The sequence below is a fragment of the Amyelois transitella genome, chromosome 15 (genome assembly GCF_032362555.1).
Source record: "Amyelois transitella isolate CPQ chromosome 15, ilAmyTran1.1, whole genome shotgun sequence".
NCBI lineage: Eukaryota > Metazoa > Arthropoda > Insecta > Lepidoptera > Pyralidae > Amyelois > Amyelois transitella.
Window position 1 is genome coordinate 829,791 of NC_083518.1, and position 27,505 is coordinate 857,295.

At 35.8% G+C, this 27,505-nt stretch overlaps 2 protein-coding genes across 2 annotated transcripts in view; both read right to left on the reverse strand.

Annotated features, from left to right (window-relative positions):
- Positions 1-27,505, reverse strand: part of LOC132902561 (uncharacterized protein CG43867) — a 358,449-nt gene that overhangs the window by 314,082 nt on the left and 16,862 nt on the right. The window lies entirely within an intron of this gene.
- Positions 16,504-17,361, reverse strand: LOC132902568 (uncharacterized). The gene is made up of 2 exons (XM_060948326.1): positions 17,204-17,361; positions 16,504-16,858 (listed from the first exon to the last, which is right to left on the reverse strand). Exons 1-2 carry the CDS (start codon positions 17,359-17,361, stop codon positions 16,504-16,506), a joined length of 513 nt encoding a protein of 170 aa, XP_060804309.1.

Genomic DNA, 27,505 nt, shown 5'->3' on the forward strand with positions numbered 1-27,505 from the left:
TGAGACAATGAAACTCATAAAACTCGTGTTAAACCCAAAATAATGAAGACGAATGTTGTATGTTTCTTCAAACAGTTGCAACAAGGTTTCCACTGCAACAATTTTAATGGTACATTAAAACAACAGTGTAGTCGTGATGGAGAGACAGACTGCGCAACTTTGGACATACTCGGGTAGTTTCAAAGTAATTGGAAATTGCTGTAATGTATATAAATCTTACGACATCACCAGTCTTGATTTCTGGATTTTAAGTGTTTTGTATATGCAACTATGTTACGATTGATTTTAATTTTAAACGTGCCGTGTGGTTCCCGGCGGTGCCGTGTGGTTCCCGGCACCAATACAAAAAGAATCGGACCATTCCAACTCTTTCCCATGGATGTCGTAAAAGGCGACTAAGGGATAGGCTTACATACTTGGGATTCTTTTTTAGGCGATGGGCTAGCAACCTGTCTCTATTTGAATCTCAATTCTATCTTAAAGCCAAATAGCTGAACGTGGCCTATCAGTCTTTACAAGACTGTTGGCTCTGTCTACTCCGCAAGGGAAATAGACGTGATTATATGTATGTATGTATGTTTAAACTAGCTTTTATTAGCCACGGCGTTACTTGCAGTATACAAAGCGGTGATTGACCACCTATTCAACGCGAACGTTCGTTATGATTTTATTCATGTCTGTACTTACACGGCTGCCGTCCAACCTGAAATCAAAATAATGACAATATTAATGAAATGCACAAGAGAGAGAGAAGAATAAACTTGCAATATTGTGACTGACTAAGTAGAGAAGGACGACGAATCCCAGACGACGAGTAAAGAACAAAATCCATAACAACTCTTCATAACTCATAACTTGTATCGGTTGCGGCCTCCGTGCGGAGAGTACGTTAAAAAAACCTCTATTATTCATTAGGAGAGACGCCCGAAGACTGTCCATCACCGCGATCCAGAGTTCAGGAACCTACAGTTTCCTTTAGTTTGGATAAATAATTGCTACATTGAGGAAAACCTCTTAAACACCTTAGCGCCTCCAACTCTCTATCCAAACTAACTCCAAAAATTGTACTGTCTGAAAAAATTGTTGGAAAAAATGTTCAATTAAGCTCTTGGATGAAATTTAAGTAAAAATTTCATGAAACTTGAGAACAAATACCTCCGAGGGGACTAAGGTATTTGCCATAACAAGTTGAATAACTTAATCTGCGGAGACGCTTGAGAGTTACACAAATGAAATACAATTTGTGGTGGGAAGGGCTTTCAATCTGTTACAATTTATTTGCATGTAAATTGGGGAAGTTACATTGCCAGGAATGGGACCTTTTGTTAATTCATTAATTCATTAAACGAGCCATATTGTCTTACAGAGTCTTGCAGAGACAATAATGACGGTAAGTGGGTATACGTTTATGGGCAAGGAAAATTTAAAATCGGTAAACAAGTCTGCCTTTTGTATGCTGGGCTGATAGTGACCAAAAACTGTTTGTCAACATAAAAACACAGAATAACAGAAGTCTTCCTAAACCTAAAACGGTAACCAAACAAAACGTTATTGTTCGCATGCCAAAAGTTAAAACTATCTTAAAATTAAATTTTGAATATTCTAAGTATCCAGATGATATCCGATTACACTTCACGAGTTTGAAAAAGTCATAAACGTGGTAGGAGAGGACGTAGACAATCTTATCGTTGAACTTACAGACATTCCTCAAACTAATGCAACGTAATATCTTAACTGGGAAGCCTTCAAAACGCAAAGTTCTAGACCTGCGCGTTCTGAAGTGTCATTAGTTGAAATTACTTCAACTCGAGATATCGCTCCCTTGGTCGCAGTTGACAAACTTCAGAAAGGGCCCTGTGTTACCGTTTCGAAGGGGGTATTTAATTGTAAAGGGAGAGGCGGTTTTTGTAACTAATTAACCTGAAAGTTAATTTTTTTAAGATCTAACCAACATTTTCAAATTTAATCAGTCAGTCGCCTTCACCAGCATACTATAAGCAAAGTGTTTGTTGGCTTGTATTTCAAGCAAAATCTTTGCTATTTCATTTCAAATTTATTTCATTAACGTATAGAAAGAAATAACAGGGTGGACATAGGCTAATATAAACCCGTGAAATTGGAATGCAAACTTATTTTAATGAAAAGGATATATACATATTCTGGTGAAGATAAAGATTTAAATTACCTTTGTGTCATTGATTTCTTAAAAGTTAGTTTGTCAGTAGCCGTTTTTTATTTCAATGTAGATGTACTGCAACACAAATACTATGTAAATACGTTGAAATTAAAAAATTATAACTTAGTGGGTCCTATGACAGATCCCTGTGGAATCCCATACAAATAACAGTACTTTAAATATGTTCCAATAAAATTTTTAAATACGTAATTTTATTTAAATTAAATTTACATCGCTACTGCTCATGACTTGAATCTATATCTACAAAGGCTAATTCCTAAACACAACCCTGGTGTCCCACATCCAACGGCAATATTTTAATTATTCGTGACTGTCATTGCCGAAGTTACGTCGTTCTAATTACCAAGTTGTATATGCATTGTGGGGTGCATTATCAAATTTTAATCTCAGGTGCATCATTAATTAAGAACCATTACCTAGTTAGTTCAAGACTGTGACCCCTGTTTCATTGTCTGTTAGCAGGTTCAAATCCTGCAATGATCTGTACTAGATGTTGGATGCTAACAGATATTTTTACTGTGAGGAAAAACATTGGGAAAAAAACCTTCAGACTCGGACAATTGGATGTATGTGTTACCACGATCATTACACATCATTCATCAGCATTCATATCATAACGTTTTAGTCACCTTTTGTGCACATTTTCGTCAAAAAAATAAATCTTACGCAAAAGCAGAATAATCCACACTAATAATAAAGAGGAAAGATTTGTATTTTTGTATGTTTGTGTGGAATAAACTCAAAAACTACTGGTCCGATTTTGATAAAATTTGGCACAGATATAGAATAGACCTTCAAAAGTGACATAGGCATAAATTTGTTTTGAAATAAATTTATAATATAAAACACAAAAATATGTCCACCCGTGCGAAGCCGGGGCGGGCCGCGGGTGTATAATAAATCTTCAAAACCTGATTCGATAAAATTCAAAATCAAAAAATTCAAAATTTTTTATTCATTATTATAGGATACAATTATATCGCTTAATAATTGTCGTATGGTTTAACAACTTGGTTGACGTCAAATAAATTACTTAAAAACTAAGTTTACTGCCGCTTCCAAGGCGTCAGTGCAGAAGAAGCGGTAACAAACAAACAAACTAAAACTAAAATAAAGCAAATCTAATCACGTAGTTTCTAAACACACCTAATTTTAATATAACAATTATTAAACTTGAAACAATTATGGTATCTAAAACTACGCTGATTGAAAATGTTCAAACTAAGCGCGGACATCAAATTCTCCAAATCGAAACATACAAACACAGAGGACGTGAAAATGGGGATAAAATAATGCAAATTGTTCATCAAACTGGAATCGTCGAAACTTATTTATGCCACAACATAGGGTTATAAAAACTAAAGGGCCAAGCCCGGGTCGGCCTTTACGAGAAAGGACACAATTTAAATTGTATATCAGTGTGTCATAGCGGAAAGTTGGGGACAAATGACCTACAATATATACGAACAGAGCCCAAGCTTTGAAGAGCATTTATTTTTTTAGGAAGTAATACATACATACTAAAATCACTCTTCTTTCCCGGAGGGGTAAGCAGAGAACATCTTTCCACTTGCCACGATCCTTGCATACTTCTTTCGATTTATCCACATTCATAACACCTTCATGCAAGCTCGTCGGTTTCGGGTACTCTCGACCTGAGTTTTTCAGGAAATAATGGTTACAAAAATAGAAATCTTGTTTTTACAAAAGTAGTCTTTTCTCTCTTTCTTTCTTAATTTTCGGTTAGATCTTTCCACTTTCCGCGATCTCTGTATTTCTCTTTGACATCTCTTCTCATGAGCTCCAATGTCACTTTATGTTAAGAGTACTCTTGACCAGACGCATTCGACTTAATTAAATAGAATTCATCTTGGCCTTCCCCATCCAACGTCCCCACAACACTTGACTAATAATATTTGCTTAGTTAAACCCGACTTTCATTTCTATTCTCAATAATAATATAAAAATACTAAAGTAAGTTAATTTATTACTTCTTCATTGTAAACCCGCTGAATTGTTACATAATAATCATCTTTTTCAACATTCGGTCTGTAGTCTATTCTTATCACACAAAAGCTTGGTCTCTCTTTTAATAACTTCTCCGAGCTCTGGGCAAGGGATAAAGGGAATAAAAACTTTATATAAGAGCCGGATTGCATTCGGTTTGAACAGCGTGAGAATCGGGGAATGTGCCATGTTCCATAAATATGGAATTCTGTGGCAGAAAAACTTCTGGTCCCTTGTAAGTCGTAGTTTTAAGATATTCCGTTGTTTTTCTTCCTTGTGCCAGAATTTTCTTTGGTATTTTGAATAATATTTCTTGTAGCAACTTTGAAGATAGCCTGTAGTTATTCCTAATATTATAAAAATTTATGTATAAGTTCAAACTGAGTGTCTCTGGTCCCGGTTCGAATCCCGACTTGGCATGATGAGAAACGAGGTTCGTTTCTCATCATGCCAAATCGGGATTCTCTACTTGGCCTGGATCTTGAATATTTATATATATAAGTATTTATTTTAAAATATGGTTGAGTTAGTATCTCGTAACACAAGTTTCGAACTTACTTCGCGGCTAACTCAATTTATGTAATTTGTCCCGTATATATTTATTATTATTATAAGTATGTGAAATTTAAGATTATTGCCATCATAAGGCCTGAATGATTCAAGTATTTCGAGTCTGTCTACTTTATAAGAAAAACTCATATGAACATACATACCTATTGTCATCAGTAACGTTTAGCCCGGAATCTTAAATCTTAATAAAAATGACTGGCGTCTTACCCTTAAATTTGGAATTTTATCCCCAAATCAAAGGTCAATTTTTAAGGCATTGCCTTAAAAGCATAAAGCCGCTTTGAGTTTCAATTCGGTTATTAGAGCTGCGTAATGCAATATTTACTACCAATTTCTACTATTTTTAATCTGTTCAATCTTTATCGATAAAACGACTATCGATTTCATGCCCCACTATATCATAAACCCATACATTTATTATATATTTAATGCTGACCTCATAATGTTTCTATATGTCACAAGTCATCAAATATATTCGAAGTCAATTTGATTCGGACCGGACGCGCCCGAGGGTCTAAACGCTGAAGGTCTTAAAAAGCCTTTGGGGACCACTAATGCCTCAGAAGTACATTATAGAAAGCTTTCGAAGAGCTTAATGGTCCTCAGACGAAGGACAAATGCCCAGGATAAAGAAGTTATACGGAGAGAAATCGCTACGTATTACAGTTTAATATATTGTAGGGTATGGTATTGTTTTTAACGATTTGTCCGACAGCAAATAAGAAATGAGTTGTTATTTCACAATGTTTTTACGAAATTCTGCTTATTATTGCCCTGTATTTGTCTGATTTTCGAGTTCATCGATATGTTCGACCAACATCGATACTAAACTTAACGGCAAATACACATCACTAGCCGTCATCACATTGAAACTTACGAAACTCAAGGATCTAACTTTGCTCCAAGAAGCAGGAACTTAAGTTCAAGTTAGGTTTAAGTACATACTAAGAATTTAATGGCGCGTCGACGGAGTACATCAAGTTATATTGGTTGTAACAATCATAGTTCTAAATTGTCTTGGCTCAACTTGAGAGAAAATGCTGCAGTGCAGTTTGTTGTCGCTTCTTCTGCGCTGATGCTTCGGAAGTTGTTAATTTGTATTGTATTATATAATAACAAGACAAACATTAATTTAAGTAGTAAGAATAATTAGCTTTGTGAGTACCTCCATTTTAAAGCAATCACATTAAAACGGGTATTTTTGGGTTTGCAAAAGCCCTGTAGCCAACTTTACCATAACTAGAAATCTAAAATTGCACCACTAAAGGAAGCGAGCCTTATCTTCGATCTGCCCGTCTGTCAGAGCCCTTATCTTCCGGCTGTCGTGTGTGTACGGGCCTTTACGGTGAACATACGGGCACATTATGCACAAATCCTTACTATCAAACTATTTAAAGGGACTAGCTCATGCGCGGGGCGTAGCTTCCGTGGGAATTTTCAGAAAAAAGTATCCTGTGTCATTCCTAAAGGTCTGTTCTATCCGCACACTATATTGTATCAAAATCGGTTCAGTAGTTTTTTCATTTCTTCGTTACAAACATACAAAGATACAAATCATTTCTCTTTTTATTAGTGTGGTAAAGTTCTACTAAAATTTCCATTTTATGCGTTACTGTCGGAATTGCATACGTCCTTTACCAAGCTCTAAGTTATATTTCTACAAAATTTTATCTAATTCAGGCCAATGGTTTAACTGTGAAAAGGTGACAAACAAACTTACTTTTGCATTTATAATATACTAGAGACCGCCCGCGACTTCGTCCGCATGGAAACCCTATCAATCCCGCGGGAACTCTGGGATAAAAAGTAGCCTATATGTTATTCTGTTCAGCTTCCTACATACCAAATTTCATCGTAATCGGTTCAGTAGTTTTCGCGTGAAAGAGTAACAAACATCTACACTGACATCCTGACATACTCACTAACTTTCACATTCATAATATTAGTAGGAAGTTAAGATTAATTACAGTGAAGACGGGTTATTGGTTTCGTTATCGTTCATTCACCTCAAGACAGAGTTTTGGTGCAATATATTCCCGTATGTCACCGTCTTACGTTATCTTACGTCGTCGTGACGGCAACAGACGCGTCACGGGAAGGCCTGCACATATCTGAACCACAAAGCACTGAATGCCAGTTCTATGACGTCATTTGTTCCGTGATCCCGTTCGAGAAGACATCGGAAAAAATAAGATAAAAATCGAGCAAGCGTCTACAATAAAAAAAATATTTTTAAGTGGAGAACGAAAAATCCTGTTTGTTCCGTTCCCGCGGGAATTACGGGAAATCCTCTCTTAGTGCACCTCTAGAGCACATCACATGAGAAACTTACAAAATTTCACCGTGCCGTGTGGTTCCTGGCACCAATATAAAAAAGTATAGGACCACTCCATGTATTTCCCATAGATGTCGTAAAAGGCGAATAAGGGATTTTTAGGTGATGGGCTAGCAACCTGTCACTGTGAATTTCAATACCATCATTAGCCATACAGCTGTTTTAGACTGTTAGTTCCATCTACCTCGCAAGGAATATAGACGTGATCATACGTACGTATTTATGCCAAATTTCAAATCATTATCCGCGCTATTAAGGCTTTGCGTTGAAATTTCAATTTAGTCAGTAATGCAAACGTACTTAGTTAAAAAACCCGTTTTAAAATTTAAATAATTATGCCCTAATGCAGCATAAACAGCCGTACATCACGCCCTTATTACCAAAAAAAAACTCTTTCTTTCCGTAATTAAAACGCGCATTTACAAATCCGCCCTCAAATTTAGTCCGCAAGTAATTCAGAGGGATTTGGCAAAAGGTTTCACTTAATATATTATATCGCGGACGCGGAAAAAGGTAAGTAAATACAGGGCTTAGAGTTTTAAGAAAAATGGCTTTGAAAATTTACGGCGCAAATGTAAGACCTTTAATTTGGCCTTTGTTAATGCGAGGTCGGAAACTGCTTCGGTGTTATAATTTCTGATTGCTTTATGAGGTCATTTTGAGGGGAAACTTTGTAATCCATAATCTGTTTAAGCGATATAGTAAAAAGAAATAGAATTGGCAAGTTTATATAACTTGGCATTCTTCTTGTAAGCGATGGGCTAGCAACCTGTCACTATTTGAATCTCAATTCCATTATTAAACCATACTTCAGTAAAACGTGGCCTTTCGGTCTTTTAAGAACTGTTGGCGCTATCTAACCGCAAAGGATAGAGACGTGATAGTATGTATAAGCGAAAGGTACAGTCAACTGCATGTCGACCTACCCAAATTCAACGTAAATTCGCATCTATTACCGCATAATAGTGTCCCGTGTAAAGTAACTTGATTTGCAGTAGACTGTACAGTGGCCTGCAGTGCAGAGTAACTTGATAATGTCTTTATACCCTTAGGAAAGGACATAAGTAATACTTACAATTTTCGCAATTTTAATAGCCTTTGTAAAAAATATTATTATATACAAAAGTTACTACATTATTATCTAGTTTTAGGAAGAACCTCAATTTCGTCCTTCGAACTTAGTTTCGTCCTGATTTAACTAGCAGAAATTTGGTATTTTCAGAGTACAATAAAGCGTATATACTCACATTTAAATTCGATTGATGAATGAAATTAAAAACAAATAAAAACTCACGAAAAAACTTATGACGAAACGAAAAAAATGTCATCAAGAAAGCCAAAAATATTCAAAATACGACTGACCCAAACGTGATAGTGTTCGGGTGATATAGAGGGATAAAACTGGCATATGAGGGGCACAAAAGGGGGCCCAAAAACACGTAGATATGATAAGGCGTCATCGAGACACGTAATAACGAACTTACGATCGTAAACTTGCTCTACACGACTTTATATCGATCAAATACAGACTTGCTACTTTTTTTCAATGTATCTTTATTCATTTTTGGATTTGTACATAGAGTTGGATAATGGTTACATGGAAACAAAGGCTAGGAAGATAATAACAATTAAAACACCATGCTGACAAACCTAATTAAAAAAATAACAGAGTGAACTGATGAATGAAGGACGCTCCAATCTTCACAGACAAAAGGAAGCGCTTAAATTTAAGAAGAAGAAATAAATAGCTGTCAAACTTGCAGCTATTAGTATTTATTAGATTAACAGACGAAACTCTCGTCGTCGTCTTCCTATAGAAACCTGGACAAAACTAGCTATTAACAAAAGTATAAACCACAAAAAAATCGGTTCACGCAATAATAAATCGCACTTGAAAAGTCGCGCGTTCACTCCATTTTTTACATCCTTTATCATTACGCATTCCGACTGGCACCCATCAAAGGGCCGGACCTCTATAAATAAGCAGGAGACCTCCAGATTGCTCGGGATAAATGAAAGGGTGCAGGAAATTAGGGATTTTTACAGCGGAACCTTCGTTGACGCCGTAAACAATTTTTCATGCGCGGCGTTGTATCGACGCGTTTAAGAGTAGATTTACACTTAGAGACTCAGGTGGTAAAAACATTTTCCTTAACTATGAACATGATATGAGGCCACCCGCGACTTCGTCCGCATGGAAACCCTTTCAATCCCGCGGGAACTCTGGGATAAAAAGTAGCCTATGTGTTATTCTGGGTCTTCAGCTATCTACTCGTACATACCAAATTTCATCGTAATCGGTTCAGTAGTTTTTGCGTGAAAGAGTAACAAACATCCATACTGACATCCTGTCACATTCGGAAACTTTCGCATTTATAATATTAGTAGCATTTGAAAGATTAACATATTTTACACATCACACTTTTAAATCGCACCTCGTATATGTACCAATTAGTTATGATTAATTATAGTGCTTTTCGATGCTCTTGCGTTGAGGGAAAATGCAGTGAAACCATTCAGGCAACTGAATGTGTACCCATGATTTAATACGGGTTTGGTAGTCTGATGTGACCTACTACCCTTACGGTTGGTAGTTCAAAAGGTCAGATAGTTGTTGCTTTGTGTGAACCTGACTCACCAAGTCCAAGATTATAGTCGTAAAAACGCACCCCGGACTCCTTCCCGGAAAGGTGAGGATTTTACTGGAACTAACGCTAGGAGGTAGAAGTCCAAGATCGAAATCGAAAAGTACACATGAAAAATAATCACAAATTCAACACAATCACCGTTGATATCTTCAGAAATAGTTAATGACCTTTTGATGACAATTTGCAAAAAGGACAAATGGTTTAACGATTCTTCAAAAGCAAGCAAGCCTTAAGCATGCAAGGAAGCTTCTTTCTAAGCTTTCGAGTAGAATATAATGCCGAATGTCGGAAAATACTTTAAAAAAAGCGCGTAAAACAAAGCTAATGACTTAGTATCTAGAATCATTTCTACTCTGTGCCTTTGACGAGGTGTTTTCAGCTTGATGGAACGGTTTACGGATGACCGTACGCCATTACGTATTTTACGGTAAATGCCGGCCATGATAAGATTTTGTTTACGATTGTAAGCTATTCTTTAAATTCAGTACATGAGAAGCCTTATTTATGTGCATCAAATGTTAAAGTTTTCTTTTTCTTTATGAAAAATAGATGTTGGCCGATTCTCAGAGCTTACTTTAAGCTTATTTTGTACATGCCAGCTTACTTTAAGCTTATTTTGTACATGCCATCTTCCATTATATTCATGCTCCAAAACGGCTTGACCGATTCTCATGAAATTTTGTGAGCATATTGAGTAGGTCTGAGAATCGGCCAACACCTATTTTTCATACCCTTAGTGATAAGAGTTGTCCACCCTTAACATTTTTTTTTAACTTGAAATAACTTAAAAAATATTTATATGGCAAAACAACGTTTGTCGGGTCAGCTAGTTAATTTATAAAGATTCCACAATTAAGCCCTACAGCTGAGCGTGGCTTTTCAGTCTATTCGTTTACAGACTGTTGGCTCAGTCCAGCCCGTAAGTGATAAAGACGTGATTATGCGTATGTAGTTGAACATGTGTATGAAAAAAAAAAAACAATCTTTTTACCATGTAAACTTTCAACTCAAAAAGATTTCCGTATCTCATTACTAAATCATAAACATAGACTACACCGCTCGTAGACACGGCAAAGTTGTTCCATCGTGACTCGAAACTTGAGCGATGCATTAATTAATTTATTATTAATAGTGCAGCGGCGGAGTGTATCTAAATACTAGATTCAAGTTTTGAATGAAGGCGAATCGTTCAATTAACTTATGTTTTAGAGCTAACTTTACCTTAATCTAAAACAATATTGATATTTTTTTATTACCATTTTTTTATTTACATAAATATGAACATGCCGTGTGGTTCCCGGCACCATTAGAAAAAGAATAGGACCACTCCATCTCTTTCCCATGGATGTCGTAGAAGGCGACTAAGGGATAGGCTTACAAACTTGCCATTCTTCTTTTAGGCGACAGGCTAGCAACCTGTCACTATTTGAATCGCATTTTATCATTAAGCCAAATATCTGAACGTGGCTATTCGGTCTTTTCAAGACTGTTGGCTCTGTCTACCCCGCAAGGGATATAGACGTGACCATATGTATGTATGTATGTTGATTTTATGTAGGTGATAAATAAAGTTAAAATTAATAAAAAAAAACTATTCAAAGAAGTTTTCCACTTCGAAATATCCAACCCATAACGAAGACCAATGCAATCAGATCACAATCTAAGCCTGACGGGCGTAATGTTGTTTTACTCGAAACCCGTCAAAATCGATAGCGTGTGACGGCGAGAACAATCTCCACATATTACATTAGCGTCAGAAACGTGCACAAACAGAAGCCTAGGGCCGCGGCCTGTGTTACGGCGACGAGCGTTTATGTTATCAAACCAATTGAAACATTTATTTATTTCAGCAAAAAGTAAGCATAAGTGTGTTGTTATTCAAACTTCATCTATACGATATAATAAAACAGTAAAAATATTTTGTCTGTACATTTAGTATTTTTGACTAAAATGGATAAAAATTTTGCTTTCTATTATACATTCTAAGTGTCCCTAGAATGTATAATAGAAAGCAATTTTTTTTTTGTCCTGTCTGTCTGTATGTTTGATCCGCTTATCTCCGAAAGTACTGAACCGATTTACTTAAAACTTTCACCAATTGCTTTGTTTTAACTCAGAGAAACATTTGAGGTTATATCTAAATCGGTTTACCAAAAAAAAAAAAAATATAAATATAAGTGAAAATCAGTTTGATAATATCCTTGTTTTGCCGCACATAACATACGTAATTCTCACGTAAAAAATTTTTGGTTTAATACAATTTAATTACTAGGTACTTTAATTTTATAATCAGCATAAAGGAAAGTATAAGTAGAAAAGGGGTGAATAAGAGGAGTGAGATGGTAAGTGAAAGAACCAATTGGAAAAAAACTAACACACTGTGCCAACCCAGCGTAAGAATTGGGAAAACGTAACGATGCTGGAGATTTGCTTCAGAGCGGTTAGTGCAAATTTAACTTGATCAAACGCGGCGAGCAACTAAACGCGAATTTGTATTGAGTTATGCATTAGTGCCACTGCATTACCACTAGATGGCGCTGATTCAATCACATACGAATTAGCATTCACTTTATCGACGCGTTTGATCGAGTAAAACTCGAACTAACCACTCAGGTCGAACTAGCGTTGAAAATTCCGAAAGAAACAAATTGTTTTTTTCGGTGAAAGAAACGTTTTTTCGTTTTTACCGTTTTATTGGTTTGTTACATTGAAATATATCAGAATAAAACCTTGGGGAAAAAACGGTTTTATTGAGATTTTCGTCGATTGTTTCGAAAAATAAGAAAAAAACGATTGAAGAACTATATATATATTCTATGTATAATTACCAATTTTTGAAACAATGATGCATATTGTAGGGTAATCATCAATACTTTTCCTATCGTATTTTTCCGTTTCTTTCATATTTTTCCGTTTTATTAATAAAAAACATGAAATATTTCATTCTTATCTTTCTTGAAACTTTCGTAAAAAACTTGTATAAAAACGAGGGAATTTGAAAAAAACCGGAAAATTTCTCGCTTTTTTCAACCCTAGGTCGAACCAAAGCTTTACATTGAGAATTCACCGCGATTTTGTCTGTGAACATTCAAATTTTCCTACACTTTGCGAAAGGCTTAGCCTTTCAGTTTTCAATATCAATAGACATTTTTGATTTGTATTTGAAATATTTATTTTCTTCGAGTTTGTGATGTGCTTCAAAAGAACAATTGTTTAAAATAATAAAGAAACAAAATGGAATATTCTTTCGAACTCGCACACAAAATTACATACATATGTATATTTAGAAAAGAGTAGTATAAAGTTACTATTTAAAACCAAAAAGTGTGTAAATCCATGGGCAAAAAAGCAGTAGCTCTATTATTTTTTCAGGACGTTCAAACCATGGATATGGTTGGAGCCGCTCCAAAAAAACAGAATCATCGCCGAAGTTTTCACCCCGGACTCCTCTGCAGAGTGGTGAGGATGTAACCGGGAGTAACGGCAGGACGAAGAAGAAGAACATAAAAACATGAATTATCAAGAAGAATACGAACATACATACATACATATAATCACGGGGTTTTGCGTTGCCTGTTGTTTGCCCCTTGCGGGGTAGACAGAGCCAACAGTCTTGAAAAGACTGATAGGCCACGTTCAGCTGTTTGGCTTTATGATGGAATTGTGATTCAAATAGTGACAGGTTGCTAGCCCATCGCCTAAAAGAATCCCAAGTTTATAAGCCTATCCCATAGTCGCCTTTTACGACATCCATGGGAACGAGATGGAGTGGTCCAATTCTTTTTTTTATTGGTGCCGGGAACCACACGGCAAGAATAAGAACTAGAATTAGAACAAACTAAACTTTAAAATTGACTCTGTCAGTAGGTAGTAGGTACCCACGTAGCAATTTTAAGTTTCTGAAGCACACGATTCCAAAGTTCTCATTGGTTGTGGTCGCGACATCTGTGGGAACAACTAGGGAATGAACAGAAGTGTAACATGTACATACATACATACATACATACGGTCACGTCTATATCCCTTGCGGGGTAGACAGAGCCAACGGTCTTTAAAAGACTGAATGGCATCGAACATGTACTTTCTTGATTTATTATTCTAATGGGTATTTTGAATTTTTTTAATTAATTTGTTTTTATTTTTATTTATTTTAATTTCTTATCTAATTTAAATATATTATTAATCTTTAGTAAGATACAGGATTCGGTGAGTGTTTTTCCACTAGTGTTATTTTTATAATTTTTTTTTAGTGTTGATAATTTGTTTATCAGTACAAAGTTTGTAGTAAAGTCACTTTCTACGTCTGTCCCTATGTCTGCTTGTATGTATGCTTACATCTTTTAAAACTACACAACGGATTTTATTCAGTTTTTAATAGTTTCGAGTAATTCAAAAGGCTGTCGTTGGAAGCCGGGGCGGGTCGCTAGTTTTTTATATTGTATCTTTCATTCTTTCCGACATGACTAACACGATTTTTCGGAATTTAGTCGCGTGAACCTGCATTTTCCTTGTTAATTGAAACTTTTTCATTGATTTGAGAAAATGTCAAAGAAGTACCTAGACTTGAAATTAAGGTACTTGACCAATTTCAAGTTTCACTTCTACATCTCCATATGTTGTATTAAAGTGTTTAATTAAATAACGTAGCACACGTGTATACAAACATTCTTGTTGGGATTCTAAACGAAATATTACGAGCGAAAACTTAGAAGCAACTAGAATAACATTTGTGGAACTCAAATCAAATTAATACATACATATATATGGTCACGTCTATATCCCTTGCGGGGTAGACAAAGCCAACAGTCTTGAAAAGACTGAATGGCCACGTTCAGCTGTTTGGCTTAACGACAGTTAAAATATGTATTAAAAATTTTATGAATAAATCAAGTCCTAAAAAGAAACAATAACAATAAAGGAGAGAGAGTACGAGTATAGAGATTATTCTAGGTCAGTGTTTCCCAAACTAGTATGTATTATTTATTTATTTTTTAATTTTTTGAGTAGCCCTCAGTGACTACGAATTGTAGTAACATGATTCGAAATATCCAAGATAAATTAAAGGTACGTTACGTGCGACTTTAATACTTGTATATTTATAAACAATACGTATAATATTATTCTTCTGGCATTTTACCTCTCAAGTGCCCACTTTTATGTTGTCTTTTGATTCCTGTTATTTTTCAAATCACCACATTTTCTTCTCAATTATAATAATATTTAAAGATCATACATTCATACATACATAAATCACGCCACTTTCCCGGAGGTGTAGGTAGAGACCACCTCTTTCCACTTGCGACGATCCCTGCACACTTCTTTCGCTTTATTCTCTTAAAAAATGTCGAAACAAATAATGACCCGATAACAACTCACAATCGATCCTTCAGTTTGAGAAGCGCTGGTTTTGGACATAAATATTCCCAATTTCCAGACTAGACCAAGTTAAGTATATCTATCTATCATGCTTGTGAACTCGTAAACATAGAGCATTACATACCGGCTACCCGGGAGCCAATCGGAAATTCAATTTCCGATATGATACGATCCGCTAAGAGATTGCTGAAATGCGATACACGCGCTGATGTTTGGAGAAATGGATAATATATAAACATACACCCACGTCTTTAATAAGAAATAGACAGAATAAAGTCTCGAAAAATTATAAGTCTATCCCTTAGCCGCCTTTTACGACATCCATGGGAAAGAGATGTTGTGGTCCTATTCTTTTTTGTATTAGTGCCGGGAACCACACGGCACAGAAAAGATGCAGTCTCTTCTAGATTATCTATATTTATATCTTCTAGATAGATGTAGATATATGTAGATATCATAGATAATCTAGAAGATTATTTTTTTTATCGATTTTATTATCGATTCAACATTTCGATAAGACATTTCAACCTACATGTAAATACTACTCTTTCGTAAATTGTGCATATGCAGTTTTTCCATAAGAAAAACGCTTAATTTAATGTCCACTCTACTTAGGATAAGTGGTCTTTGCCACTTCTCAGCGCAACTCTGAACATAAACGATAGCCAGCGGAGTTGAAAACGGATCGCTCCAGAAAGGATTTATTAACAAAGCGAACAATGAGATATAAATTATCAATCTTCTGGTCCATTGAAAGTCTGCATTCGGTTGGATAACAATCTAGCTAAGAGTAGAACTATATGTATTTAGAAATGTAAGTTCAATGCATTATGTTACGTATGTTATTTATCTGCACATCCTCACCTCTGTGGAGAGAAGCCCGGGTATGCCTTTGACCATGAATCTTAGATTGGGTGAGTAACAAGTAGAAATAGTTAAGCGCAATCCCCAAGGTAAATACATACATACATGTAATCACGTCTATATCCCTTGCGGGGTAGACAGAGCCAACAGTCTTGTAAAGACTGATAGGCCACGTTCAGCTATTTGGCTTGAAGATAGAATTGAGATTCAAATAGTGACGGGTTACTAGCCTATAAGCCTAGCTAGGTTTATAAGCCTACCCCTTAGTCGCCTTTTACGACATCCATGGAAGAGTGATGGAGTGGTCCTATTCTTTTTTCTATTGGTGCCGGGAACCACATGGCACTTTCTATTATTTCTCCCAAGGTAAATATTTATCACTATCAGTCCGCAAGGAAATGGTCTAGTTAAAAATGTAATTATTGATACGCCATTACAATGAACAAACAAAAGAAACGACTGCAGATAAAAGAAAAACAATCATTTAAAACACAAATACAATAACATCAGTAAAAATAGTCGTCAGATTCGCTCTCAGAAGCGCAATGCTTGAACGGGACCACATTTGTCAATCTGCCTTTAAACATATTAGTGACACTAGTCCTCTTGATCTTTTTAGAAGGCCCAGCGTTAGGAGGACGGCCAGGTCTTTTCTTTCTGATGTTACTAGAAAATGCTCCTTCTTCTTTAGCGGTAACTATTTTGAAAACGTGACCAGTAATCTTTTTCAGCTCATGATTGGAGTTGACCCGACTTCTGGCGGGACTCTTGACGATCGCGTCAGCTTTGACCGTTTGTGGTTTTATTTCATCACCTGAATTTTGAGGTTTGCTTCCAGACAGCATTGCCTTCATGGCTTGTCTAAAACAATGAAAGAATAAAGTAAAAATTTTCATCCACCTATTTTTGACATATAGTACTGAAGTTACAGTTGTAGATGCGCGAAATGAAATTAATATGGAAACAAAATTAGGAAATCAGCACATTTGAAATTTACACATATGAATTTTCCATATTCTGCGAATCAAAGTACTATCAATTTCGGTGATAAAAGTGATGATAAAGGAACAGTTTGAGTTAACATTGAGGAAGCAGAATTCAGGTCAAACAGAAAAGATATCGTAAATTCCGAAGACGAAGGCTTTGGGGATTAAATACACAAGAAGTACAACTACAAAACCCTGTAAATATGAGCGAGAGAGGTACCTGACTTCATCAGCAGAGTTGAATTCAAACATCTTGAAATCATTCATGTTGTTGCATGTGCTTGCAGGATTGGAAGTCTCCAATGTGGAAGTGGTAGCTCCATGTAGCTCTTCTCTGTTTTCAGCTCCCAATGCAGTCAGATTTTGGGGAGTTTCCATTATTAATCATACCAGAATTTAAAAAGATTTACGTAGAAATTTGGCTGAGCATTTCTATGATTCGATGTGACCAAGTCACAAAATGCCAAGTTGCTCTGACACTGACGCTATGTCAACTTTCAACAATAAGAAGAAAAGTCGAAGAAATGCAATTAAATTGAACCTCAAATTAATTATCATCGACCTTTTTTGCGGAATTAATTCTGAAATGGCACTTAAACAAAATCTAATGCTGATTATTAGCCCTATTATAGATTGATAGGTAAAACTCTTTATTTCACCATAAGAGATAAAACATACAATACAGACAGAGATGGAAAAGCCCAGGACCAGAAGTTAGGTGTTAATTTCCAAAAAAAGAAATTTTACGCAAATATTTTTCTGCCTTAATAATTTTCGAGTTGATATTGATAACATTACAATGGAGTATTAAATAAATTGCAAATCAATCCCTTTCAGACACCCAAAGAACCAAATACAAAGTTAATTCTGTCATGGATCAAAATGTGGACAAAACTTCATGCATTCGAAATTGCGCGACTTTAGTGCCTAGGGCAAAGCCGGGGCAAGCTTAATTAATCAAAAGCGTCAGGCAGGCGGTAAATAATACAACTGGCAAGTTCTGCCGAGCTTCCAAGCTTTTTGCACGTTACTGTACACTGGGGAACAATGCTTAATAAGCTTTATAATTCAACGCAAATTCACCTTCAACCAGGACTTATTTGTAAGGAGGTTTGTTTGAGGTGTGTTCGCTTTGGCGATTTTAGTTTGACCCCATTTCTATAAATAAATTAATGGTTCATGAAAAGATAGATGAATGGTAAGAAGTACGTAAGGATCTTTACAAGTGGGAAGATTTAGTCCCCTCTGGAAGGAGGTCGTGGTACATGTAATTACGTAATGTATCCGTAAGTGTATATAAATATATGCGTAATTCATGTGTACCTTTTTCTTTTTATTCATACAATGACATCCTATTTTACGTGACCCTGTGCCTATTCAATCCTACACTAGCTTAGGCACCAACAATACTAATTAAATTTTTGTGCCAACACTTTGTCTCTGATCATTTTTAATGTAGGGATCAATTTGCTGTGTCGTGTGGTTCCCGGCACCAATAAAAAAAAATAATAGGACCACTCCATCTCTGTCCCATGGATGTCGTAAAAGGAGACTTAGGGATAGGCTTACAAACTTGAGATTTTTCTTTTAGGCGACGGGCTAGCAACCTGTCACTTTATATGAATCTTAATTCCATGAGTAAGCCAAACAGCTGAACATGACCTATCAGTATTTTCAAGACTGTTGGCTCTTTGGATATAGACATGATTATATGTATGTATGTATGATCAATTTGTGAATGTTCGAGCTTCACATAAGAATACAAATATTTCGTTCGTTGACACTAGTACTTAACGTGATACAATTACATGATGGAACTATTGATAATATTTTTTATCATTATTTCCTTTACAATGGATCTTGTTTTAGAGGAGCGAATCTAAGGCAATTATAGGAATAAATTGAAGCGTTCTCAAACCAAATTAGCTTGAGGTAAACCTTGTTTGAAGCTGTGTAGTTCAGTGCTCACCTCAGACTTAGAATGCTTTTGTCAGTACTTAGTTTGTTTTACTCTCAGACAAGGACGACATTATATCTCCGATCGTTGGTCGCCAAAAGTTTATTAGGTAATTGATGAATCAAAGCACGTTTCTTTATTTTAAATCACAAAAAACCGATGTCAATACAACGAATCGTACTGCAAAATTCATAAAACAATTTGAACGAACAACGTCCTCATAAAAAACTAACACAATAACTATTCTCAGTTTTTTTCCGTACTTAATTAACTTTATTAATTCAAATTAAACTAAAACTAAAATAAATTAACTAAATTGGGTACAAGGGCACTATTTATTTCCAGAAAAATTTGTTACAGTAGGCCCACGACAGGAAAATGTAAAGAAAGGCATTGGCTTATGTATCTAATTAATATGATACAAACTTACATAAACTTACTGATATTTATAATAATAAAACATATTAATATTTAAATACAATCTAGCCATATTTTATGGGCTAATGAGTAATTTTAATTTTTAATTAGTTTTTGTTAATTATTTATCAAATAAAATGTCTATTGGCACGTTTCTAACTGTCTCTAATAAAGTGGTAAGTGACTTTGTTCATGTGTCTTTTATCTCAATTTTACTGTACATTTAAAATCAGTTAAAATAAAAACCAATAATACCTTTCTCTGGAGGGGTAGGCAAAAAAAAAACTTATTTAGCCACACTCACGAATCTTTTCTTAAAAAACCAAAAGAGTGCGCTAGTAAAGAATTAATTGGTTTAATTAAACAGCGAAATAAAGAGTTAGTTAACAAACGGACGTACAATTTCCCCCAGGGCGCGTTCTGTAATGGTTTTAATCAAAGCACATGCAAGCCAGCAACGTTGGATTTATTTGCGTCCGACGTGAAGCGAGAGGTGAATAGTTTAAAGTCCCTCCGTTTCATAATATAACTTTTGAGACTCATCTTTGGGTGTTACCAGTTGAACCTTTGTTGAGATTTGTCTCTTTATCTCTCTCTGTAGGTATTGCTCTCTTTTCTTGCATTATAGCAGCATATTCCAAGAGTCACCTTTTATGACATATGTACATGGAAAAGAGCGTACGGTTCATTTCCATTTTACCTCATAATATATCACAAGAAAAATTTCTGTTGTCGGAAATGTTAACTACAAATTAAAGTTCCAAAATAAAATGGAAATGATAAACGTAACAAATAAAAGTGTACGAAGAAAAGATTTAAATTTAATTACAAAAACGCGAATTTCGTTGTAATGTTTGTTTGAAAATGTCTTTGAAACAATCGAGCAATATTTATTTACTCATTCACTTTACATACATATTTACTTACTTATTTAGAAAAGGCACACCAACAGTATATTTGGTAAAACATCTATCTTTGCCCCATTGGAAAAGTGTAATAATGTTTACATGTTAACTCATACATACGTAATTATACAGTAGACGAAACTGGCGACATTTACTGATTTTAATATTCCATTCGTCCAAAACATCAATCACATACAAATTCAATTTTAAATATAGATCAAAGTAGTTCGATAATCAGAAATTTCATTAAGTCAAACATGTTTGTTTGTTTGTAATATCTTTATTGCATAGAAATTTACACAGTAACAAGAAAATAGTAAGTACATAGTTATAAAATAAACAAATCATGTTTGTCATGTATAACCGTGTGGCTTCTGGTAGAATGTAATAGGATCAGTCCATCTCTGTCTCGGAATGCCTGTGACTCCAAAGAGTTAATTCAAAGCTTTTTCCTTGTTATCAACTGTTTCAATGTGCATTGTTTTTTTTGAAAACCGCGGCGTTTTACAACGATTCCGCTTTGCTCCGTCAAAAAACAATGTTCTTATATTTATTCTGTCTGGTTTCTTCCCCCAGGGTCATTAGGCTCTCGGAAGGACTATTAAATTTTCTTTACTCCATCATTCAAGCCAGCATCTCGTCATCTCTTCATGATTATAACATTTCATCTGCAATTACGAATCTTGGGGGGCATTCTAATGATTAAATTTGCGGAGGGCGCCTGTATATCACAGATGAAGATTCTACTAATGTTTTTGAAACAAATTTAAAAGAAAAAAGTAAGTTTTTTATTACTTCCAACTTTAAAACTTAAGGTTGTACATACATAAATACATACATATAATCACGTCTGCAGGGCAGACAGAGCCAGCAGTCTTGAAAAGACTGATATGCCAGGATCAGCTGTTTGGCTTAACGATAGAATTGAGATTCAAATAGTGACAGGTAGCTAGCCCATCGCGTAAAAGAAGAACCCCAAGTTTATAAGCCTATCCCTTAGTCGCCTTTTACGACATACATGGGAACGAGATGGAGTGGTGATGACTAAAATGACATTATTGAATTAAGATCAGTTTAAACAGTAAACAAAAACATAACCACACGATTTCAATGAAAACAAATCACTTCTGACTAAACTCTGTCTACAAAGGCTTCGTGGAATTCATCTTTCAAATTGAAAACAGTTTTAAAAGCGTTTCAAAACTCAAAAGATTCAGTGGTTGTCAAAAGAAATCTGGAGATTCGAGAAGTATTTACTTCAGACGAAGATAAAAGCATCCATTTGCCAGGATTTCAAATAGTGTTTGGAAAGCTTGCAGTAATCGGAAATATTAAAATTTTCAGTCACAGTAACAGTAAGATCTTTTTGTGAAGAATTGTGCGCGGTGATTTACTCTCGTGGGAATTTCTAGAAAAATCTTTGTTACTCTTACTAAGGTTTTATTTCTGTGCTGTCATCAAAATAGGTGCAGTAATTATTAGAATTCCGTATCTTAAATGTAAAAATGAGAACCTATTACCAAGCCTCCGGTGTTTTCCTTGTCATGATATAATTGTATATATTCAATTTCCGAACCAAATAATAAAACAAAAATAAAAAAATGGGACCTTAATCCTCTCCAATGTAATGTGATTTAGCCCTTACAGTACGTATAATCATAATACACACATATAGATCCAAGGGTCCTTATAAATCGAGTGGCAATAAAGGTACGGGAATTCAATCCCGCATTCACGTTTAGAAATCTGAGATATTATGTTTTGCGAGCGGCAAATGGAAGTTCTCATATAAAGCTTATTCGGTGAATTAATGTTAAAGTACTCGTTGATGGTATCGAAATTGATTTATAGTCGAACTAGCTGTGCCCGCGACTTCGTCCGCGTGGAATAGTTATTTTGGACATCGTTGAAGCCCTCAAGGAGGAATAATTTTCCTCGTTTTTTTTTCTTCACATTTTCCATTATCTCTTCGCTCCTTATAGTAGCAGCGTGATGTTATATAGCCTAAAGCCTACCCCGATGAATAGTTTAATCAACACAAAAATACAAACAAACTCTTCAGCTTTATAATATTAGTATAGATGTGAGAGCAAAGAGGCATGAAATTCAGGTAATATTTCTAAGTCTTATGTGTATTTTATCATGGTATTAACTAATTTATACTATTTAAAGACCTTGGTTACATCCCTATTACATATATTAAATACATACATACCTACGTATAATCATATCTATTACCCTTGCGGGGTAGACAGAGCCAACAGGCCACGTTCAGCTGTTTGGCTTAATGACAGAATTAAGATTCGAATAATGACAGGTTGCCAGCCTATCGCCTCAAAGAATCCCAAAATTATAAGCCTATCCCTCAGTCGCCTTTTACGACATCAATGGGAACGAGATGGAGATGTTTAATTATTTTTTATTGGTGCCGAGAACCACACGATACTTATATTAGTTACTTACTTTAGTTAGATATAAAAAGGAAAGTTTGTTTGTTCGTCGCGTCACTTGACCAAGCTTCGTGAAATTTTGCAATCGAAACGTGTTACTTCTGCCTTAAACTGGCCTTTCAGCCTTTGCAAGACTATTGGCTATGTCTACCCCACAAGAGAGTGTGGACGTGACTATATTTATCGTCTACTCCAATCTACTACAAAAAAAGGCAAACAAATAGTTTTATTACAACAAAAAGCCATGTTCAATTCAAAGTTGGACAAAATATATCTTTAAAAAACAAGTTTCCACGATACCCAGTAAAGACAAAGCCCTTAAATCTAATAGGGGGCGAATGAATAAAGGAACTAATGTATTCTTAAGGGACTGACCGGTCGCCGGGGTATAATGGGAGGCGTACACCTGCGTCCCGTGCTGGTCAAAATGTAGCTGAAAGCGAATTGAGAAACTTAAATTTGGTTTAGTTTTTCAAAGAAAATACCAAGGAAGATTGTTGCTTTGTTATTTCTTTTATGGTTCTGTAGAAAAATCGGAAAAACGAAACGGATCATTTCAAGTGTACAAGGTACCCGTGTGGTTCCCAGCATCATTACAAAAAAGAATAGGACCACTCCATCTCTTTCCCGTGGATGTCGTAAAAGGCGACTATGGGATAGGCTTATAAACTTGGGATTCTTCTTTTAGGCGATGGCGATGGCTAGCAACCTGTCACTATTTAAATCTCAATTCTATCTTAAAGCAAAATAGCTGAACGTGGCCATTCAGTCCTTTCAAGACTGTTGGCTCTGTCTACCCCGCGAGGGATATAGAAGTGACCATAGGTACCCGAAACCGACGAGCTTGCATGAAGAGAGTTATGAATGTGGGTGAAGCGAAAGAAGTGTGCAGGGATCGTGGCAAGTGGACAGATGTGGTCTCTGCCTACCCATCCGGGAAAGAGGAGTGATTTATATATGTATGTATGATTATTTCAAACGCAAGTTGAAAGCGGACCCGCAGCAATTTGTAATACAAAAGTCTCTACAAAGGCGACTAAGGGAATAGCTTGGGAAAGGGAAGGTTGGGAAAGCAGACGGTAAAAGACCAAGAGGCAGATCTCATACCCGCTGGTCGGATCAAGACAAAAAAGTAACGGGACTCACCACAGCCTTGAGAAAAGCTGAAGACAGGACAGCCTGGAAACAGTTGGTTAGCGAATCTGTGGCGACATCTCTACGCCACTCGTCAGAACATCAAATCACACAACAACTGTCAATCATCGCGAAGAAGTTGACGCGCTCAACCAATAGCAGCGAAGAATCTAAATTTCAAAGATTTCACGGATTGGAGCTATATATACAACCTCCGACATAACATCGTCGGAGCCGCGGTTCCCCAGGCATAACACCTAGCCTGGCGGAAGATCTTCCCTTTAGTGGCGGTCGAGCCGAATCATCGCTCCCTCTACATTAGTGACCCCGACGTGATTGGAATTAACCTTCTCCATCATCATCAACTCCAATCCTCAGTATCACTCCTCACTCTGCAAGCAGTCTCACAGCAAGCCAGCAACCTTCAGTCATGAAGAACACGACGAAGAAGAAGAAAGAAAGAAAGACTTACATACAAGAGTAACGTACCACGTAGAGGCGTGGTTGAAACAATACACTGTAACATTTGAAATGGCATAGGGTCAAACAACGAACAAAATACATGCCAGCAGAACAAAGGACCCCATTCAAGCCGAGTTGAATCCCGGGGTCCCCTCGGGTCCTGGCTCCCGGACTATAATTAAATTTGAATAGAGGAATAACAAGACTATTGCGTTACCACTGCAATCTGTGTTGCCATATTAATCATATTAAAAAAAAAATTATTTGGTATTATTTTTTCATTAATACGTTAATAAATAGATGATCGTGGCCATTCAGTCTTTTCAAGGCTGTTGGTTCTGTCTACCCCGCAAGGGATATTGACGTGACCGTATGTTTATACGTATATTTTTCGTTTTTTTTCATTCTAGAATATTCCGTGAGATATCAGGTCGCCAGTTTACTTTAAATCACTCTTTTAATGACTTGATTCGACTTATCTGCTGACCCGGATTTCTTCCTGAGGAAGACCCAACCGGGACAAAAGCTATGATTAAAAAAAATATTTTTTCTTTATCGGGCAAATAAATATCTTTTACAAGAGTCAACTGATATTACGAGGTAATTTGACTTTTTTCGCAGTTTGGCACGTCTATATTCCTTACGAGGTAGATAGAGCCAACAGTCTTGAAAAGACTCAAAATCCACGTTCAGCTACCAGTCAGTTGCTAACCCATCGGCTAAAAGAAGAATCCCAAGTTTATAAGCCAATATCTTAGTCGCTTTTTACGAAATCAATGGAAAAGAGATGGAGTGGTCCTATTCTTTTTTCTATTGGTGCAGGGAACCACGCGGCAACATGCATTTTGCTAACATTTTACCTTTATTCTGGGGAGTGAGGTGTCTGAATATGCCGAGACGGTTTTACTGTCATTTAGTAGGTACTATTATTAATTCTAAGCTTTATGATGCATAGTGCAATAAACAGCCCACGAAAATGTGCATACTCGCAGTTTGCAGTACCGCTGAGAACGGTATTATGCAAGATAGCATAAAATACATTTAACTATCCCCAACTAAATTGCAGTAATTAGCTTATTAAATTGCAACATTATTTCTGGCTTATTTATTTTATTACTCATAGCTATATAAACGAGGATATATATTTATTATTTAATTAAAGATATAAACTGTTATACCTGGGTGACTGAGCGGTGTTCGATGTTTTTGTTAACTGTTTCCAATGACATCTGAAAAACTACCATATTTTTATGGGAAAATGATTTTGGGTGAAAATGTGCGAAAAAAGAATCTTCCCAAAATCATTTTTTTTAATGTGAAATTTTAACGAAATCGTTAAAGCCGTTTTCAAAAATATTATTTTTTATTTCAGAAACGACATAACAGAAATTTTTAAATATAGATCATCCAAAAAATATATTAATTTCCAAGTTTCTTTTTCAGATAGAAAAAACTTAAATAAAACAAAATCTTTGAAAAACGTTCTCCACTGACACCAAAGAATCTGTTTATTAATATGAGTCATAAACATACACATTTATTGTTTGCCGGTTGACTGGAAGAGATCCCATCATGGGATAAGTCCGCCATTGCAAGTGATTTGTTTCTTTTATAACTATTTACTATTCCTTGTTTCTATATAAACTTTGCAATAAAGATATTACAAACAAACATAAAATATTTAATGATGTAGCTATTAACGACCACAAATATAAAATTAACTGTACTTTTTAACACAATAGTAATGAAAATACCAACATTCTTGTTCTAGCGATGAAAGTTACGAGCGTTGAATAACGCTATTTTACTGAAAATATGAAATCTTACTAGTTGTTGTAAATGATAAGACGCCTTCTTGTCTAGACAAGACATAACATTAGAAAAGTCTTTTATTTTGAACCAAATTCAAAAATTAGGAGGTTCTCAATTCGACCGCTTTTTTTACATACACTTACTTTCTGGGACAAATTGTCGTCTGTTCGCCTTCATTTGTCTATTTAATTGGGAATCATATCTCAACAATCTATACAGACTCAAGAGCGCACATGTATTAATTAAGTTTTGAGATAGTGTTAGACTGGTCTGAAATGCAAAGGCATCAAAAACATTGAAATTTGTGTGTAGTTTAGCTATTTTGTGTGGCTATAATGGGTCAAACCCTTAATATTACATTAGTTCTTTTATTCATTCGCCCGTATTAGATTCAAGGCATACATTGGGAATTGCGAAAACTAAGGAAAACAAACGGAGAACTCATTTCGAGCTTGCATGAAGAGAGTTATGAATGTGGATGAAGCGAAGGAAGTATGCAGAGATAGTGGCTACTACCCCTCCGGGAAAGAGGCGTGATTTTATGTCTGATGTATGTATGAACTCATTTCACGGAAATGTCGAATGTCTTGTAAGACAAAAGACATGTCTCGCCACGTACAGATGGCGTTGAGCAAATACCGTGCACGATGGAGCCCCAGGGGGCGGCGTTTAATTAAATATAGCAGCGATTGAAACCTGAACGATCGAATGTAACAGACCTTTTTCTTGTTACTCTAGTTGGTTAGATGCTTCTGGAATAAGAGATGGATTAAAAACTACAGGTACGAATGCAAATAGGTAAGTCCAAGTGTTGGTATTTTAAAGCCGTGTGGTTCCCGGCACTAATACAAAAAAGAATAAGACCACTCCATCTTTTTCCCACGGATGTCGTAAAAGACGTATATTTTAGACGATGGGCTAGGCATTCTGTAACTATTTGCATCTCAATTCTATTATTAAGCCGAGCAGCTGACGTGGAATTACAGACTTTTGATGACTGTTTGCTCTGTCTACCCCGCAGGGGATGTAGACGAGATTATATGTTCTATCTGCAACACAAAATTATAGACCTTATTTTATTTATGATAACAGCTGCAGCAGGGTAAAAGCTAGCCATTTAAAAATAAAAGGAAATTACTTGATGTAAGGAATAATTTTGGCATTAACCGCGCAGACCTCATGAAATTAATCGTTTCTCTAATTAGCTATTAGATGGTCCCTTCCTTATGATATCGTAATTAATTTACAATTACGTTCCATGGGCTACATAAAGCTATTTTAATAAAATGATTCCATTATTTTTTGGTAAGTAATTCCGTTTTCAGTTACAAGTGAAATTTGGCGGAAGGGAAGTCATGTTTTGGTAAAAACCTTACGTTTATTAA